Below are 19744 nucleotides of genomic sequence, written 5' to 3' on the forward strand. Positions count from 1 at the left end.
AGACACCCTGGTCCTATGATGATGTCAGAGGCAAACCGGACCGATTACAATAATTTATTTACCCAGAAAATGAAAAAGGAAACCCTGCCACCACAACCCAGATCAACATGGCAGCTAGCAGCCTGGATGCAGGACTCTAGGCAGCGCTTTGAGTATTAGGTGTAATGGTGGTCCTAACTGGCCTCACTGGCTCCCCCCCTGCCTCCTAGAGGAGCCAGAGTGAGCTTTTAAAATCTAAAATTAAATCAGGGGTGCCTAGGGCGCCTGGGTGGCTCCGTAGGTTAAGCATCCAACTCTTGATTTCGGCTCAGGTCATGATCTCAGTGTCGTGAGATCAAGCCCCACGTTGGGCTCCAAGCTGGGCATGGAGCCTGCTTAAGATTCTCTCTCACTCTCCCTCTGCCCCTCCCCACACCTCTCCTTCTCTCTCTAAAAATAAATAAATAAATAAATTCTTTTTTTTTTTTTTTAAGATTTTATTTATTTATTTGACAGAGAGAGAGATAGTGAGAGAGGGAACACAGGCAGGGGGAGTGGGAGAGGGAGAAGCAGGCTCCTCGCCAAGCAGGGAGCCCGATGCGGGGCTCGATCCCAGGACCCTGGGATCATGACCTGAGCGGAAGGCAGACGCTTAACCGACTGAGCCACCCAGGTGCCCCAATTCTTTTAGCTGGTGTACCTGTAAGGCTCTACAAGAACTACATTCTTATGGGTGGCTCAGTCAGTTAAGCATCTTGCCTTTGGCATGGGTCATGATCCCAGGGTCCTGGGATTGAGCCCCAAATCAGCCTCCTTGCTCAGCAGGTAGCCTGCTTCTCCCTCTGACTGCCGCTCCCCCTGCTTGTGCTCGCTCTCTCTTGCTATCTCTCTCTCTTTTAAATAAATAAATAAACAAGTAAATAAACGAATGAATGAACTACATTCTCCCATTGTCACTGTCACCATCACCCCCAATTCCCTACCACTCTGCTTCCTTGCTGTTCCTCCAGGAGACCAAGGGCACACCCGCCTCAAAGGTTTACACTTACATGCCCTATGCTTGGAACTCTCTCGGCCAGATACTTTCATGGCTGCCTCCTGCATCCCTCCCAGGCCTCGTTCAGACATCCATCACCTGATCAAACAGAACTTTCAGGACCCATGGCTCACACTCTATAAACCCCTCATTCTGCTTTGTTTCTTCATAGCACTTATCACTATCTGCTATATATTTATTTATGAGAGTAGATGGTTCTTGAGGACAGGGACTCTGTTTTGCTCCCTGCCTTATCCCCAGCACCCAGAATAATAATAAATGGGTATCAATAAATATTTGTCGAATTTAATGAATCAATGAATGGGATGCCATAAAACCATTTTGCAATTGATTTCTTAAAATATAACCTGCTCATAGGTTGAAGGCAACTTATAAATACACACTTTCCAATCAAAAATGAAAATGTGGGGCACCTGGCTGGCTCAGTCAGTAGAGTGTGCAGCTCTTGATCTCGGGATTGTGAGCTGAAGCCCTATGTTGGGTGTAGAGATTACGTGAAAATAAAATCTTAAAAAAAAAATAAAACGCGGGGCGCCTGGGTGGCTCAGTTGGTTAAGCGACTGCCTTCGGCTCAGGTCATGATCCTGGAGTCCCAGGATCGAGTCCCGCATCGGGCTCCCTGCTGTCAACAGGAATGCTGTCATTCTCTCTCTCAAATAAATAAATAAAATCTTAAAATAAAATAAATTAAATGTTATTATATTTGCATGGTTCTTCCACATGTATAATTCATTTAAAATACATGCTGAGTGACTACCCATGTGCAAGGCATTGAACTACATGTGGTGAAGCACAGAATTTCTGTTCTCAAAGAACTTGTAGACTAAAAAGGAGCTAAGACATTCACAAGCAACCTCAAGTAAAGAGAGACGGTGAGAAGAGGCCCAGTACAGGGAAAGATAAAGAACTAAGGAAGTTTGGATTCCTGCTGAGGGCTCGGTCTTCATTCTCTCATTGACTCTTCCTTGATGAGGGTACAGGCCCAGAGAAAGGTAATGAATTAACTCAAGGGAGGCCTCCTGACTTGGGAGTCCTGGATTCTTTCCACCATAATGTTTTCCTTTTGACATTTTTTTTTTTTGCCTGAGAAAGTCAGATGATTGCCTCAATTACACACTTCTCTTCACCAGTGGAGTAAAAGCTGAGGAGTCCTTGCTCACAGGCTAAGAAAATCACTTAAGTATGTATAACTTTTCCAAACACTCCAAAAGAACCCACCAGTTCATGAATGAATGAATTCATTCAAACAGAAATGTCTTGCCTATTGCTTCATCCGATTCATCTGCTCAGCCAAAATGCCTGGGTTTCTTTCTTAGCCATTTACGGGCTCCAGCTTTCTAACACATTTTATACTCCTTCAAACACACCATCAAGACATAATGCTTAGGGGCGCCTGGGTGGCTCAGTTGGTTGAGCGACTGCCTTCGGCTCAGGTCATGATCCTGGAGTCCCGGGATCGAGTCCCGCATCGGGCTCCCTGCTCAGCGGGGAGTCTGCTTCTCCCTCTGACCCTCCCCCCTCTCATGTGCTCTCTTTCTCATTCTCTCTCAAATAAATAAATAAAATCTTAAAAAAAAAAAGACATAATGCTTAAAGTGGTATCGATGATGATACTTGTACCATCCTGTGAATATACTAAAGTTCACTGAACTGTACCCTTTAAAGGAGAGTTCAACAGTATCTGAGTTATATCTCGATAAAGCCATTATATTTTTAAAAGGCAGTGATTTCCAAATCTTTGCTATTAAATGTTATTAATTATAGCATTCTATTGATTACTAATTGCTTATTATTATAGTCACTATTATGAATAAAGAGTAATGCTGAATTTCATAGTTTAGGGGGAAATTGGGTAATATCTGTCAAAAAAATTTCTTTAAACACAATCCTCTTGATCCAGCTATTTTTCCACCTTAGAGTTTATCAAACATATATACTCACACCAATTTGCAAAGATATATGAAAAAGATAGTTCTGTACCACTGTATATATATTTTTTAAAGATTAATTTATTTATTTATTTGACAGTGAGAGAGGGAACACAAGCAGGGGGAGAGGCAGAGGGAGATGCAGACTCCCTGCTGAGCAGGGAGTCCAGCGCAGGGCTCGAACACAGGACCCTGGGATCATGACCTGAGCCAAAGGCAGACCCTTAACAACTGAGCCACCCAGGTGCCCCCATTGTTTGCATTTTTGAAAAGCAGGAGTCAAACCAAACATTGCACAGCAGTGTGGAGCAAGGATGTGGAAATCAAACACCAGGTCACCACTTACCCACTCTGTGAACTGACGTAGCCCCCCACCTACCCAAATCTCAGTCATAAAATGGGGATAGTAACAGTGCCGCCTCACAGGATTGTTAGGAGACTCAGATGACAAAATACATGCAAAAACTTAACAAGCGGCTAGCATATATTAAGTATTAAATAAATACTACTATGAAAGCCATCACTGTTATTGACAGGACAGATGCTTGTTGAACTGAATTGTGGCCCATCCATACAATAGAACACTCTACAGATTTTCAAAAGAATGAGGAAGATTGGTATCAACTGATAAAGAAAGAGTTCCAAGATGTTGAGAAAAAAGCAAATTGTTAAACAAGATTATAGAACAATCCCAGTTATAAATTTTTAAAAATATTTATATAATATAAGGGGAGCCTGGGTGGCTCAAGTCAGTTGAGCCTTGGACTCTTGGTTCCATGAGGGTCATGATCTCAGGGTGTTGAGATCGGCCTGCTATGGGCTCCCTGCTCAGCGGGGAATCTGCTTCCCGGCTCCTTCTCCCTCTCCCTATGCCCCTCCCCCTGCTTGTGCACACCCGCGCGCTCTCTCTCTCTAAAATAAATAAATCTTTAAAAAGTTCTATATAATATGTATATATAATTTATACACACACAAATGTGTGTGTGTGTATGTTTATATGTGCATTTCTGGAAAGAATACCCAGAAATGGGGTAATGGGATTGAGGAGAAAAGGGCATATTTACTCTTCACTTCATAATACTTAGAACCATACTTTTTTCCAGTGAGCAAAGTTTTCATAAAAAAAAAAAAAAGAATAACATTGAAAATTACTTGCTTACTAAGGGAGAAAAAAGGCACCTTGATTAAAAAAGGGGTACTGACGAAAGTTTCCACTGAATTCTAAAATTGGCAGCAGATAGAAAAACCCTGTACACATATTAAAAGAAACAGTCCACTGTGTAAGAACAGAATTTAACTGAGATTCACGGTTATGTTCAATCCTATCAGAGATCTATTAATTACCAGCTTCTGAAAATATCCACCTTATCTGCAAAGTAAAAGCACTGAGACTTTCACCTTCGGTTTCAAATATTGCTTTTTAAAGTACTTAAAAACCTACTGAATTTATTTAATATTGACCTAATAGGCAACAGAAGTAATACAACTGATTTTTAAATTGCCATCACCTGGTGTTTCATTTTGATTATGTATTTCATTTTTTAAACTTGGGCTAAAAATAACACTGCAAAAAACTTGAACATCTTTACATCTCAGAGTCTCACTACCACAACACAAAGCAATACAAATTAAAGATCAAAATTCCAACATGAAGCAACTTCTAGAATTTCTAAAGAACAAATTAAAGTTACAGCAGGACTTTGCACAATAAAGAGATTTAAAACTCAAAAGAGAACACTACAGCTGAGACTGGCTGAGGGGACAGAAGTTCAGAGGCAAAAGGGACCAAAAAGTAAAAGGGATAAGTACTTTGTATCTGACCCATCTTTCTCAAAGTTTTGACTAGCAAAGAGCCTCTTTTTATGATACAGGCTAGCAGTACTGAGTGATTTTAAAAGATGAGTATGTCGGGGTGCCTGGCTGGCTCAGTCACAAGAGCGTGCGACTTGATCTCGGGGGTTTTGAGTTCAAGCCCCACTGCTGGGTGTAGAGAAAATGAATGAATGAATGAATGAATGAATGAATGAATGAATGAATGAATGAATAAATAAAGTTAAAAAAAAAAGATGAGTATGCCTGTATGTTAAAATGCCAAAACAACATTCATCTCCTTGGCAGTGTCAGAATGATACTCAATGGTCCTGGAAGGCGAACTGCCTGAAAAATCTGTAGTTTGTCTTACCAGTCAGATAAAACAGTAAGACCATCAGCATTCTAAGATTACCAGAACTGTTCATTAGTGGAGGTTGTGAATGCATTTACCAAAGATCTTTACCAGAAGTCCTCTTGATGAGATGGTTTGGGTTGTACAGAAAGGAAAATGGCAAATGAGCCCTCTCCTCTCCCACTGACTCTCGAAAGATCCCTTCTCCAGATCCTTCTCCTCACAATACCCCCCAAAATGAGAAGCAGACCCTGTAGAAAACAACTGGATTCCCAGCTCATGACATGTGGGCCAAGCCAGTTACGCAGGAGAGACCCCAACGGCCAGTAGCTCTAACTGCTTCATTAAGATCTCACATTTCTCCTAGTACCAGTGGACGAATCACCATTAGGAACATGATAAAGACCCACATATCTACCTGAATCCAATGACTTCTCACCATCTCCACTGCTACTCCCCTAATCAAGCCCCATATTCTCTGACCTGTCAGGTCTTGCTGCATCTGCTGTTGCCCCTGCTTCATTCTCCACCCAGTGGTCGCTGGTGCTTTGAAACCACATCAGATCATATCTTTCCTCTGCTTTAAAACCTTCCAAAGGCTTTCCTGCCCCACTTGGAAGAAAATCCAAACTCCTTCCCGTGGCACACAGGCCGAGCCTGATAGGTCTCTGCCTCGCCTGGAATCTCATCTAACCCTCTCTTGCCCTTGGACTAACTGCTAGCCCACATGGGCTTTCCTTCCATTCTGGTGACAAGCCAAGCTCACTGTCATCCCAGAGTTTCTGCTGTTCCCTCTGTCAAGAACATTCTTCCCTCCTTCCTCCAAGGCTGGGTCTTCCTCATCATTCAGGTCTCCACTCATGTCACCTCCTCACATCCTATGCAAACGACACTCCTGCTGCATTCTATACCTGTATACCCTATTTGATTTCCCTTCACGATCTGAAATTCTTGTTTATTTGCTTCCTTTGCGGTCTGTCCTCCCTTCCTACTATCACCACCAGCCCACCGACTGCATGAGGAGGAACCTCATCTCATGTGCCCCTGCAGCCACACTGCTGGGCACAGTCACCAGAATAAAAAAATAACTAAAATCTGCTTATGGTAGAAGGTCCAAATGTACAAAAGCTGGGATGACTTGAAAGTTGTCCCTAACGTATTTTCTGACATCAAATATTACAGGATTGTGTGTTTATATTCCATTCCAGTATATGTTTAAAAAATAGTAAGGCAAAAATAAATTAAAGCTACTAGATAGATATTTCTCCAGTATGGCATGGTAAAGATCAGAAGTATCAAAAAAAAAAAAAATCAGAAGTATCACAACACTTATGGCATTTGAAAAAGCATGTCCTCCCACACATTGCTGGCAGGAGCATAAAATGACATCTTTTTGGAGAACAATTTGGAATTATCTATGCAAATTACAAATGCACAAGCCCTTTGAGCCTATGTCTTAACTTTCAGGAATTTATCCTATGGGCAAAGGCAAAAATAATGTACACATACAGGATATTCACTAAAGCATTTCTATAGATGAGACAACATAAATGTCCAAAAGCTATGGGACATTCATACAGTGGACTATTATGCAGCTGCATAAAAGAATTTGGTAGCTCTTTATAGACTCATACAGAACAAGCTCCATGGCATGTTGGTTAGTTTAAAAGCCAGTTTCAGGACAGTATTATTACACTGGTTTTGTTGTTGTGGTTCTGTAAATATATATGATATGCTTGCAAATACATTGCATGTCTCTAAAATGACACACAAAATACAAACAACTTTGGTTACATCTAGGGAAAAGAACTAAATACGCAGGAGATGGAGAAAGGCTTGCTTGTGTAGCTTTTGGACTTTAAACCGTTATTTATATGATTATTAACCCTCAGAACATACCAATTTAAAAGGGTCATATTCCTACACAAAAAGCTTTCAAATTATTGATCTGGAAGACCTCTCAAGATTTCTTCCAAACTTGAGATTCTGTGCTATTCTAAAATTTCAAAGTTTAATGAAAAAAATGCTATGCTTGTCTTTATTCCTTTTCCACAATCAGTACCTGATAATCATTCTTTGATTTAAAAGACTTTTTTTCCTCATTTCTAGCACAAGATCCCATCCTCCTCAACTAAGAGTTCCACCAGCTGAAGTCCAAGGCCTTACGTCACACAGCTCTTCAATTTATGCAACAGAAGATATATTCCTGGAAGGTTATATTCTAAATTGTAATATAAACAGTACAATTTATTGTGCCAGAATAATAATTTTTTTCTAAAAGATGCTGTCATAATAAATAGTATAGGAGAATTTAGCTGCCTTCTAGGGCTTTTCGTCTCATCTAGTTTAGGAGCTAGGACATGTTTATATGAAAAAATGACTATCATGCTAGGAAGGATATTATAGACAGTAAATACATAGTACAAATAAGCAATCCCTCAAGAAATTCAAAGAAAACATCACATCTACTAAGGTAGGCAGGAAAAGCTTCAAAAAAGAAACAGAATCTCAGTTGGGCTTGATGGATGATCCAATTTCAATAGGCAAGGGACTGCACAGTAAGGAACACTGGAGTGGTTCAGGAACAAATGAGCAGACCAGTCTGGACAAACAGAGGCTGCAAGTGGTCAGCAGTGTTCCTAGCTCCTGGAAGCCCAGGTAATCAGTCCCTGACGCCTGCCTGTATCCTTCCAATGCCCTGGATTAATTATGAGTCTTCCTAATATTTCCCAGAGTGGTCATTTCTTCTCCATTCTAACCACCTCAATACAACCCACACCCTCATTCCCTCCCTCTGCAAAGATCTCCAAACTCATCCTCCTGTTTCCCATCTTCACCATCCCAATTCACAGTACAGAACTCATGACATTTGTTATTTTATATGCATAACCCACTCACCTCAAATGTGCCAACAGCTAACTACTGCCTACAAATAAAATCATTCTCTTTCTCATTCGAGGCCTTCTAACATCTGCTCTCTATCCACCTCTCACTCCATCACTGGACTCACGCTCTCTAATATGCTAATTTCATGCCTATGCCCTTGCTCTTCCTTTTACCTGGAAAATATTCCTTATTATGTTCTCAGGCGGGGCACACATAGTTGTAAAGATTGTGAACACTACAGTTCATATAAATGACACCCCACCACCACCACTGTTGGGCAGTATACAACCTCTGCAACCTTCCAAAGATGACTTGTTTCCATCCGCCTCCTCCTCCACTTTCAAGGCCAAATTGTGTCCCAGAACAATTCATTTGTTGATCAGTTGTGCCTCTGATTCCTGTATCACCAACTTAACACCATTTCTTTATTTAAAAAAAAAAATGTTACAGTATTTGGAATACCAACAGTGCCTTGAACACAGTAGATACTCAAAAAAGATGCTTGCAAATGATGACAGGATAAGTCAAGAAAGGCAGATTGTGGGGGCACCTGGGTGGCTCAGTCAGTTAAGCGTCTGCCTTCGGCTCAGCTCATGATCCCAGGGTCCTGGGATCGAGCCCACATCTGGCTCCCTGCTCAACATGGAGCCTGCTTCTCCCTTTCCCTCTGCTGCTCCCTCTGCTTGTTCTCTCTCTGTGTGTCAAATAAATAAATAAAATCTTTTTTAAAAAAGAAAAGAGGGAAAAAAAGAAAGGCAGACTGGGGGGAAACCATAAAGAGCCTTAAAAGCCAAGAAAAAAGTTTTGGCTTTATCTGGTAGATGCCAAATATGGTCAGATGATCAGAATGATGTTTTAAAAAGACTAATTTCAGCAACCACAAGCAAGCAGGGTTTGAGAGACTATTGCCAAAGTGCCAGTGCAGAGGCCCTATCAGCTGGAGGAGGCCTACGGGAGGCTCCCTCTGTGACTTCCAGCCTCCTCAGCTGCTCACCCATCCATCTTATCTGTTTGGGATTACAGAGGTTGGTTTTCATATACCTACACTTGGAGAGTAAACCTTAAAACAGGACCTTTAAGCCAAGAAAAATGTGCTTTTGCCTGAAATATCTGGGTATCTAGGAAACAGTTCTGACTTGGGTAATTACATGCATATGTAAAATACATACACACAAATCAAGCATTCCTCTTCTTCCTTCACTTCTTTTGCAGTCCCGGGAAGTCTAACTCAATTCTCCTGTTTCCTTTGCTAATGTAGCTTGAACTTTCACTAACCTTAGAATTCCACAATTACTAGTGAATCATTTCAAGGCGAGTTATGGCTCATTTTCCTATGGTCCTCTAAAAGAATCAAGGGCACTTATGTATTTAGATAAATAAATTCATTTCATTGTACTGATGGAATACTAAATAAGTAATTCTTATCTGTAAATCAAAAACTCAGAACATAATACATTAAACAAAATTACTTTACTAATGAATTTCCTTTTAAAGCATGTATCTTGGATTTCATGCCAAGATATCAATATATTAGTAATGGACTCTGTGGAACTAGACAATTTTATTTACCTCTTAGATTAAAAAACAATCTTCACTCTCCAAAGGAAGAATATTATGTGTAAGTAATGCACTGCAACCTCAAGACACATAGTATCATTGGAAACATGCACATGTCTATCAGGAAAAGATTATCAGGCACAACCTAATTTTAAAAATGAATGGAGGAGGGGCGCCTGGGTGGCTCAGTCGTTAAGCGTCTGCCTTCAGCTCAGGTCATGATCTCCAGGTCCTGGGATCGAGCCCCGCATCAGGCTCCCTGCTCAGTGGGGAGTCTGCTTCTCCCTCTCCCTCCACCTCTCCCCACTGCTCCTACTCTCTCTCTCTCTCTATCTCTCTGTCTCAAATGAATAAATAAAAAATCTTAAAAAAAAAATGAATGGAGGAAAAATAAATAAATAAAACCAATAAAAATGAATGGAGGGGGGCCTCTTAAAACAGTATCCAAGGGGCACCTGGGTGGCTCTGTTGGTTAAGTGTCTGCCTTCGGCTCAGGTCGTGGTATCTCAGTGTTGTGGGATGGAGGCCCACATGGGGCTCCCTGCTCAGCCGAGAATCTGCTTGTCCCTCTCCCTCTGCCTCTCCCCACACTTGTGCTCTCTCTCTCTCTCAGATAAATAAAAAAATTTTTAAGTGAATAAAAAATTTAAAAAACAGCATCAAAAGTAAAACAATATACAATTTTGTGTTTGGGCTCAAAGAGACTGTCTCCCTTGAAATCCAACTTTACTGTTTATTCTTCCTACCAAACATGCAAAATAAACTCACCAGTACTAAAAACAGAAGTATATTATCTCTATCGAAGGGTAAACACAATAGAAGTAAAGATTAAAATATTTTCCTTTCGGGGCGCCTGGGTGGCCCAGGTCATGATCCCAGGGTCCTGGGATCCAGCCCCGCATCGGGCTCCCTGCTCTGCGGGAGGCCTGCTTCTTCCTCTCCCACTCCCCCTGTTTGTGTCCCCTCTCTCTCTGTCTCGCTCTGTCAAATACATAAATAAAACCTTTAAAAAATAATAATAAAAATAAAAAAAATAAAATATTTTCCTTTCATCCTAAATAAACTGAAAAGAAAAAACTATTAACTAATACTGTTTCAGGATTTGAGGCAGTTTAAATGTTTCTTCTTTTCCAAGGTAGTGATTTTTTCCCTCCCCATACTGAAGATCCTTCTGAAAGTCACAGTGTGTATCTTTCGTACCAAACGATGGACAGGTGCTTTGCTAACTCCATTGGAAAAGAAAAGAGAAAAGGGCACAGACATCCATTATTTAGAGTCTATCGTTAAGTTAATCTCCTTTAGAATCTAATAATTCCATTAAAGTGCATATTATGCAAAGTGTATACAATGTGTGGCCTGCATATAGTAGGCCATATTTCACTATAACCAACTTCATCTTTTCAAACACCACCAAAAATTGGCAAACAATTCAAGTTGCTCTTAGCCCAAGGTTAAATTGTTGAATACGAACAATAAAAGTTTAGGGACATCTAGTTAACTGGTTTCTATTTGCTCAAAAGTAAACTAAAAGATGGGAGGCTCGTTTCTCTCTACCTGCCCCTCCCCATGCCTGGCGATTCGCCCTCAAGAGGAGAGCCTACTGTACCGACCCCAGCCGCCTGGTGCCAGGAAAATAGGAGTGCGAAGTGAGGGCCAACCCGTCCCCTGGCTGGCCTCGCTGGGCCCGGAACCCGGCCTGGCCCGGCAGCCCGGAGGCAAACAGGACGGAGACGCGACCGACGGACGGAACGGACAGACGCGACAGGACGGACGGGACGGGCAGAGAAGCAGTGCGTCCTACCCGGAGGGCTCCCTCCCAGGGCCGGCGGAGTACCTGCTCCGGTCATCCAGGCTGCGGTTGTCGGCCGCCGCGGCTCGCCAGTCAGGCAGCGTGCTGGCGCACAGCACCACCATGGACACGATCACGAACACGACCGACACGGTGGCCAGGATCTGCGCGGCCAGCGACGACGTAGGCTCCTCGAAGGTCCGCCGCATGCGCTCGAGCCAGCGCCTGGAGGGGGCCGCCTCGGCACCGCCGGGTCGCGCCTCGTCGCGGCCCAGCGCGCCCGGCTCCTCGGCCGAGTAGAAGGTGTAGGTGTCGGACATGCGGTCGTCGAGGCGGCGCTGGCAGCAGTACTCTAGGTGCGCGCCCTCCAGGCCCCAGTAGATCATCTCGTTGTAGAAGGAGAGCTCGCACATCCGCGGCGCGAAGCGCAGCTTGCCGTGGCCGCGCACGTAGAGCAGGATGAAGCCGAAGGCCTCCGAGTGCCGGTCGAAGAAGTACTCGTTGCGCTCGCGGTCGTAGTCGTCGCACACCTCGAGCACGTCGCGCTCCGAGCGGCAGCCGTGCAGCCGGCTCACGCGGCGCAGCGGGAAGTCCTTCAGCAGCTCCCGGGACAGCGAGTACCGGGCGCCGCCCACGTTCAGCACCACCGAGGCCGCCCCGCTGCGCCCGAAGGTCATGGCTGGCCGCCCCGAAGCCCCGAGGCCCGAGGCCGCCGCCGCCGCCGCCCCCCACCCCCGGCCGCCGCGCGGGGCCTGGCTGCCGTTGGCCGATGGGGGAGCGCGCCGTCGGGGCCAGCGGGCTGGCGGGCCGGCTCTGGCTGCGGGCTCTGCTCCTGCCCTTCGCTGGCCCGGAGACCCCCCTCGGCTCTAGCGTCCTCGGCGGCCCAGCGTTGCTGCTAGCGACGCTCCCTCGGCGCGGTGGCACCTGCAGGTGGCCGGGGAGTCCCCTCAGGCGCCAACGCTGCGCGCCCACTGGCCGGGAACGAGGCTGTCAGCGCCCGGGGATGCCCCCTGTGAGGCCGGGGTGTCCTTTCAAACGGTGGCGCGGCCCCCCCCCCCGAGGGGCGCGGGCGCCGGGAGGAGGCGCGGGTGCGGGATGGCTCCCCGTCCCCGGCGCTCCCTCTGGCCGCCGCTCCGGCAACCGCCCCGCCGCCGTCCAGAGGCGAGAGGCAAAGTGAGCGGGTTCGGAGGCGGCGGAGAGCCGGCTCCGCGAGGCGGGGGCGGGGCCTCCTCGCGGTTCCCCCTCCTCGCCTCCCAGCTCCGCACGGCTCACCTCCCTCCCCGCGCCGCCCTCCTCTTCCCACCCGCGCCCGCACCTCCCGGGCTCGCTCGGCTGGGATTCCCCGGCGCCCCGCCCTGGACCTCGGGCTCCCCGCCCCGTGACGCCGCCCTCCCCCTCCGCTCCCGCCCGCCGCGGCCAGGAGGGGTCCGCGGGGAGGGGAAGGGAGCAATGGGGAGCCCTGGGGCGGGGGCAAAGCCCCGCGGCCAGGGTGCCTGTTCCCGCGTGCCGCCCCGGGCCATCAGGGGTGACTTGGGCAGCTCCCAGGGGCCCTTTATTTAACAGCCCCCCAAAAGGGAAGCGACCGAAGAGTAAGGAGGGGTGAGGACTGGGGTGCAGGATTTGAGGGGCGGGGACAGACGGCGTTTGGAGAGCTTTTTCCAGAAACTATCCGGAACCTAGCTCGGTTTCTGAGACCGCCCTAAGGAATTTCTCAGAGAAGGCACCCCAGCAATTGCTTTTCTTGCCGACTTGCTTCTCCTCCCGCGGCGCGGAGACCCACGTACCGCGTGCTCCGAAGGCGGCCACACACCCCAGCACCCAGGCTCGGTGTCGCCCTCCCGTCTGTCCTCCCGGGGGCGGGGGGGGTGGAGCGGCCCCAGCCCCTGCTTTCTGGGGCGCGGGTCCTAAAAGGGCGCCTTCGTGTAGCGCGCCTGGACCCCCCCCCCCCCCGCCGTGACGCTTCCTGTAGAGTGGGTGAAAGCGGGGAGAATCGCTCTGCCACTGGCAAGAACAGAATTTTCCCGTAGCCTTCGTCTGCGTCCTCCTTTTCATTATGTCTTGATTTCCCCGATGCACCCCAGAGCCGACTGCAGCACTGGCTCTCGGAGCTCGAAAAGCCCTTTAAGGCTTCTCAGGGCGAACTGCCCGGAGCTCCGGTCGATGCCCAGGGAGTGGGTTCCGTTGGCAGGGATTATTTTAAACTGCTACCATCAATTCACACGACATCCGACACCGGCAGCCCAGCCCGCGCGGTGCCCGCCAGAGACGAAACAGGTGAGTTGTAAGGCAAATTATGTTAAATGCAAAACAAATGCTGGAAGGAAGAATAGGGGTGGGGTGGGATGGGATGCGGTCATCTGACCTCAGAGTAACCCAGCTGGTTACTGGGGAGGGTTTTACTTTGCCCTTCACTTTTCATAATTTTGTAGGATTGTCCCGTGCCCACTAGAGGTCACCATAAAGAGTCATTTTGCTTTGATTCTATTGCGGATTCCTAGCTAAAAAGCAGACACCTAAAAATTGAAGTGCTGTCCTTCCTCTCAAAGTAAAATCACTCTGGGTGGTTTCTTAAAGAATGGAAATCTCTATATGTTGTTTATCCCTTGACTTGGATAACTTATCTTAAAAGCACTTAATGTGATTAAAAGCTCAAAAACAAAAGTTGTTTATTTGCAAAGTAGCTACTAAACCAGGAAAACATCCTCAAGGAAATGAGTTTCAAGATAGAATGGAAGGAGGTGATGGTCATGAGCTGGCAGAGAGAAAGAGCAGAAAGCATTCCAAATAGCCGAATCTCAGATGTAAAGGATTAAAGTCTCTAAAGAAAGCTAATGCATTTGCTTGGCTCAGAGGACCCGGATCTCGAGAGCAGAATTTAGATTTCAAAGACTAAGTAACGGGATGCCTGAAGATTTTAATAATAGAAATGGCTTGATGAAAGCTCTAATCAGAAAGATTCTTTTGCCCTTTAGTTTATTCTATGCAGAAGACCATTTTTGCAACGCAGGACTGGGAACCCCACCCCCAAATCTTTGTACATGAGGAAGGGTCAGTTCTTTCTTTATTTCTCTCCTTTTTTTTTTTTTTTTTTTGAGAAAGGGTCAGTTTTGAGAAACACTGAGACCAAGGACTCAGCAGGACTTGAAAATGGATTTGTTATTGGATATGAGGATGGAGAAAAGTTTGCAGATGTGAGCGGAGAGAAGAGCCTGGCTTCACACCAGCAAGAGCCAGTTCTTCAGGGAGTTGTTAAAAATACTTTCTAGAAGCATCACAGTAACAGAACACAGAACAACTATTTCGTTGATTATTTGCTCCAACGTTATTATATTTATTTCCTGTGTTCTCTATCTAAAATCCCTTTAAAGTCTGTTGATTAAACCAGTTGAAGAAATATCACATTTTAAATTAAATTTGAGCTTAGAAAACAAATTAATTTGATGATAATTTGTGCCTCCTAGGTATATTTTCATAAATTTCTTAGAGAGATAGGTTTAAATAACTTCATTTGTTTCAAGAGTAATATATTTATTTGATTTTAATATCATCAACCACTGCTGCAGTAGCAATACCCAAATCATGTTTTTTCCCCCAAAAAATCATATTCTTACACAGTGAGATGCAGAAATGATTGGTTTGTCTCAATATAATCAGGTTTAGAAAGTATGCTTAGAAACCGTTCTTAGAATTATTAAAAATTCTATTCCTTTGTACTTTGAGAAGATTATGTTGAGAATCATTTCATCTAAATTCTTTTCTGGATTCTGGATGACATTTGGGGCCTTCATATATAAATCTTTAGAATGCATTAAAATTTAAAGGCAGCAGGCAGAATTTTAGAATTTGAAAGAACTGAGAGATTTTCTAGTCTCAACTTATCAAGCTTTATTTAGGGAGGAGTAACAAGTTTTCCTTACTGAGATGTGGCTGTAACTTGGGAGAGGTGGTTCGGTTCCCCTTAGCAGCATCATGGTAGAGACTAGGCTGGAACCAAGTTTTCTAGTTCCAGACTCTGGTCCCTCCATCTCCAGGGCAGGCCTTGCTGCCACAACCTTCCATCTGATGTCTTGGCGGCACTCCCGTTCTTTCCTCCCTCTGTGAATCCTGTACTAAGCCACCAGGCAGCTCTTCCTTCTGTTCATTCTCATCAAGCCGTTCCCCAGTTCAGAACCTAAAAGGACTGTAAAACTGTAGAATTACAAACTGTATAATGGAGTCCAAATGGGTTATTAGGGCCCTCCCTAGATTCAGATTCTGGCTGCACAACTTACTCGCTAAGTGACCTGGAACAAATTCTTTGAGCCTCAGTTTTCTCATCCATAGAATGGAGGTAATCAGAAGTATAGCACACGGTGATATGAGGGTTGAATGAGGTGATGCGACAGGTCTACAGCTCAGTGCATGATCCTGGCAAAATCATACTCCGGGTGTGCTTTCCCTAGCCCAATCAAGCCATGCTCATTCTCATTCCTGGGTTCTAAATAAATACAAATCAATGCATCTGAAAATGTGACCGATCACAAATAGTAACCTAAATTAGCATAAAAAATTCAGTGAAAAGTTGTGACCCTCAGAATGCCGAGTCTGGATGGAACACACATTCTTCCATTACTTTGCATTGTACGACTGGTTGAGCTCAGGGACTCTTGAACACCCTGCCCCAAAGCTTTATAAGTTGGAATACCTTGTGGGCACTATCCATCTTTGCTGCTTACTTATCGACTCTGCTTTAAAAAGCCCTCACTCTTGGGGCACCTGGGTGGCTCAGTCGGTTAGCCGTCCAACTCTTGATTTCAGCTTGGGTCTTGATCTCAGGATCGTGAGTTCAAGCCCCGCAGTGGGTTCCACGCTGGGTATGGAGCCTACTTAAAAATAAGTAAATAATTAATAACAAAAATAAAAAGCTCTAACTCTGCTGTTAATTCGTATTTCCAAGTGTTTATGGTTAGACCAGCTTATTTCTCAGCATCTGCAAAACCAGTGGATGCTTTAAAAAGTCAGCTTTTTTTAAAAATGGAAATGTAGCCTTCCAATGTCTCTGATTTTATATAAATGACTCAAATGACTTCACCTACTATGCACAATTACCCAAGTAGAAGGTAAAGCTGCAACTTTTAATAACCTGCCCTCACAACCATCCCACCAAATAGACCCCATTCTTAAGTCAGAACCCAGCAGAGGGATCATTCACCCCTATCTGAACACCAATGCCTTTGCCTTATTCTCTGCTCCAGGGCACTTTGTAGTCTTATGAAAGCAAAAGGAACACTATCGTCTTTAAATTTCCAGCTTTGAGAGGGTCACTGTGTAATCATTACAGGGGAGGCAAAATTTTACCTCTAACCTCTTAGGTTTTTCAACTGGGCCTGAGAATTAGGTTGATATGACAGATTAACAGAGAAAGGCATACAAATTTATTTAAGTTTTATGTGACCCAGGAGCCCTCCTGAGGAAATGAAGACCGAAAGAAGTGGCAGAACCTAAATGCTTTTATACTACGTGGAACAAAGAAAGGCAGTTGCAGAAAAGTTACTAAAATATATGGGGAGGCAAAAGGAAGAGAGGAATTCTTTTGACAAAGTCGGCTTGTATGGAATTCTCTCAGCCTCAACTTCTGAGAGATGATAAAAATGGTACTTAACCTCCTGGTATGGGGAGAATATCTTCCATGTGGGGGTTTCATCTCCTGCTTTTAGGAAGAAAAGGGGGCAGGGTCAGAGCATCCTTCTTGTACCTGATGTTTCTGTAAGTGCTTTTAGCTCAAAATAATCCTTATGCCAAAGTGGCATATTTTGGGGTGGCATATTCTGCTGCCCTTCATCATTAACAGCAAAAACCTTTGTGGTGCCATTTACAGAATGGCCCTTCTTTATCCCCACCCAGCCCTCACTCCCGCGCACTATGTTGGATTGTGATGTAATGGCCTCTCCTCCCCACCACCACTCTGTGTCCCTTGCTCCTTACAGTAACTAAGAGCCCTTTCTTTCTTTCTTTTTTTTTTTTTTAAAGATTTTATTTAGGGGCGCCTGGGTGGCTCAGTCGTTAAGCGTCTGCCTTCGGCTCAGGTCATGATCTCGGGGTCCTGGGATCGAGCCCCACATCGGGCTCCCTGCTCGGCGGGAGGCCTGCTTCTCCCTCTCCCACTCCCCCTGCTTGTGTTCCCTCTCTCGCTGTGTCTCTCTCTATCAAATAAATAAATAAAATCTTTAAAAAAAAAAAAAAAAAAAAAAAAAAAAAAAAAAAAAAAAAAGATTTTATTTATTTTTTAGAGAGCGAGCGAGAGAGAAACAGCATGAGGGGAGAGGGTCAGAGGGAGAAGCAGGCTCCCCGCTGAGCCAGGAGCCCGATGTGGGACTCGATCCCAGGACCCTGGGATCATGACCTGAGCCGAAGGCAGATGCTTAACTAACTGAGCCACTCAGGTGCCCCTAAGCTTATTTTTGAATGTTGACAATTACTCCTTCAGACCGGACCAGAATGCACTTTTTCACAATGCCTGTCATAAAGAGGCCCTCTCGTTTCTCCAGAGTATAAAAAAGCTCAGCACACATTTGACCATGTCTATTAAAATTTTAAATGTACACACCTAATGGTCCCACAATTTTAACATCAGGAATTTATCCTACAAATAGATTTACATATTTCATAAAGATGTACATTTAAGGATTATTGCATTGTTTTCAATAGCAAAAGTCTAGAAATTATCTAAATGTCCATAATTAAGGAACTGAGTCAGGGCCCCTGGCTGGCTCAGTCCTACAACTCTTGGTCTCAGGGTTGTGAGTTTGAACCCCACGTTGGGTGTAGAGCTTACTTAAAATACTTAAAAATAAAAATCTTTGAAAAAAAGTTACTAAGTCAAATTGCTAAACAAAGTCTAGGTCCTGCACTATGGGTTAAATTATTCCTTCTTTATATGTAAGATACATGGATATAAATACAGATAGATGATAAGGCTTCTGAAAAGATACATAAAATACAGTTATGGGTGATTCTTTCCTGCTCAAGGAACTGGGAAGGTTAGAGTAAATATGAGACCTATTTGTTATTGGTTATAACCTTTTGTCTTTTTTTTTTTTTTTTAAAGATTTTATTTATTTATTTGAGACAGAGAGAATGAGAGAGACAGAGAGCACATGAGAGCGGGGAGGGTCAGAGGGAGAAGCAGGCTCCCCGCCGAGCAGGGAGCCCGATGCGGGACTCGATCCTGGGACTCCAGGATCATGACCCGAGCCGAAGGCAGCCGCCCAACCAACTGAGCCACCCAGGCGCCCCTTGTCTTTTTTTTTTTTTAACTGAGTTCAAGGATTATGTTTATAGTTTAAAAAAAAATTTGTTAAAAAAAAATCTCAGCACATAGCCTCCTACCAAATTCTCTTTTCCCTCAGGCCAGTTCTTGCTGTGTCCTGCCTCCTCTGCTCAGTTACATCTGGGGTCATGCACCTGCTGCTCCCTCTGCCTGGAACACTCTGACCCAGAGCATTATGTGGCTGACTCGTTGTTTCTCAAGTCTCAGTTCAAAGGTCACTTCCTTGGAGAGGCCTTCCCTGACCACCCATGCTAGCATATCAACCTACTTTTTAATTCCGTTATCACTATTAAAAAAAAAATCATCTTGTTCATCCACCTGTTACTTGTTTATCATCTGTCTCCGCCACCAGACTCTGCTCACTCCCTCTGAGAATAGGAACCCTGGGACTGGTTCACAGCAATGTCCCCAGCATCTAGAACAGTACCGGGCTCCTTGTTGAAGCTCAATAACTATTTATTGAGTGAGGGAATTAATGACTATTACTGTCGGTTAAAATAGTGTTCTAAATAGAGTACTAAACTGGAAGTATCCATGTATAGGTAAGAGTGAAGTTAGAAATGACCAACTTGAGGGCGCCTGGGTGGCTCAGTCGTCAGGCGTCTGCCTTCGGCTTGGGTCATGATCCCGGGGTCCTGGGATCGGGTCCCGCATCGGGGTCCCTGCTCAGTGGGAAGCCTGCTTCTCCCTCTCCCACTCCCGCTGCTTGTGTTCCTGCTCTCACTATCTCTGTCTCTGTCAAATAAATAAATAAAATCTTAAAAAAAAAAAAAGAAGTGACCAACTTGAAAAACCCAGGCTCTTTCTGAAAAACCACTTCAATTTTGTTAAATGGTTGGCATACTGGCAGAGAAGATCTTGACCTGGTTTTCCCTGGACCTATAGTGTATGCCAGCTTCCTAGCATTTAAAAACACTGCAGAAGCCCTACTCATTTAGCAGGCCCCAACCCTGGGTGAGGCCCTAGCCCCGGAGTCCTTCCCTAGCAGGTACTTTCGTTAGAAAAATTCTTGGAATCGGCTCTACTTGTGTCCAGATGCCATCATCCACTGGTACCTGTCCCTAGAGGAAGGAGA

General features: G+C 44.9%; 1 protein-coding gene across 1 annotated transcript in view; it reads right to left on the reverse strand.

Moving 5' to 3' along the window:
* Positions 1–13322, reverse strand: part of KCNG3 (potassium voltage-gated channel modifier subfamily G member 3) — a 49133-nt gene extending 35811 nt beyond the window's left edge. Inside the window, exon 1 of the mRNA XM_045883734.3 lies at positions 11406–13322. Within this exon, the coding sequence (XP_045739690.1) occupies positions 11406–12037 (632 nt within the window). The 5' untranslated portion in view covers positions 12038–13322. The remainder of the gene's footprint in view (positions 1–11405) is intronic.
* Between the last annotated feature and the right edge of the window lie 6422 nt (positions 13323–19744).

Source organism: Mirounga angustirostris, unplaced genomic scaffold (genome assembly GCF_029215605.1).
Source record: "Mirounga angustirostris isolate CCGP_5_RB_7025 unplaced genomic scaffold, mMirAng1.0.hap1 SCAF_10, whole genome shotgun sequence".
Classification (NCBI taxonomy): Eukaryota; Metazoa; Chordata; class Mammalia; order Carnivora; family Phocidae; genus Mirounga; species Mirounga angustirostris.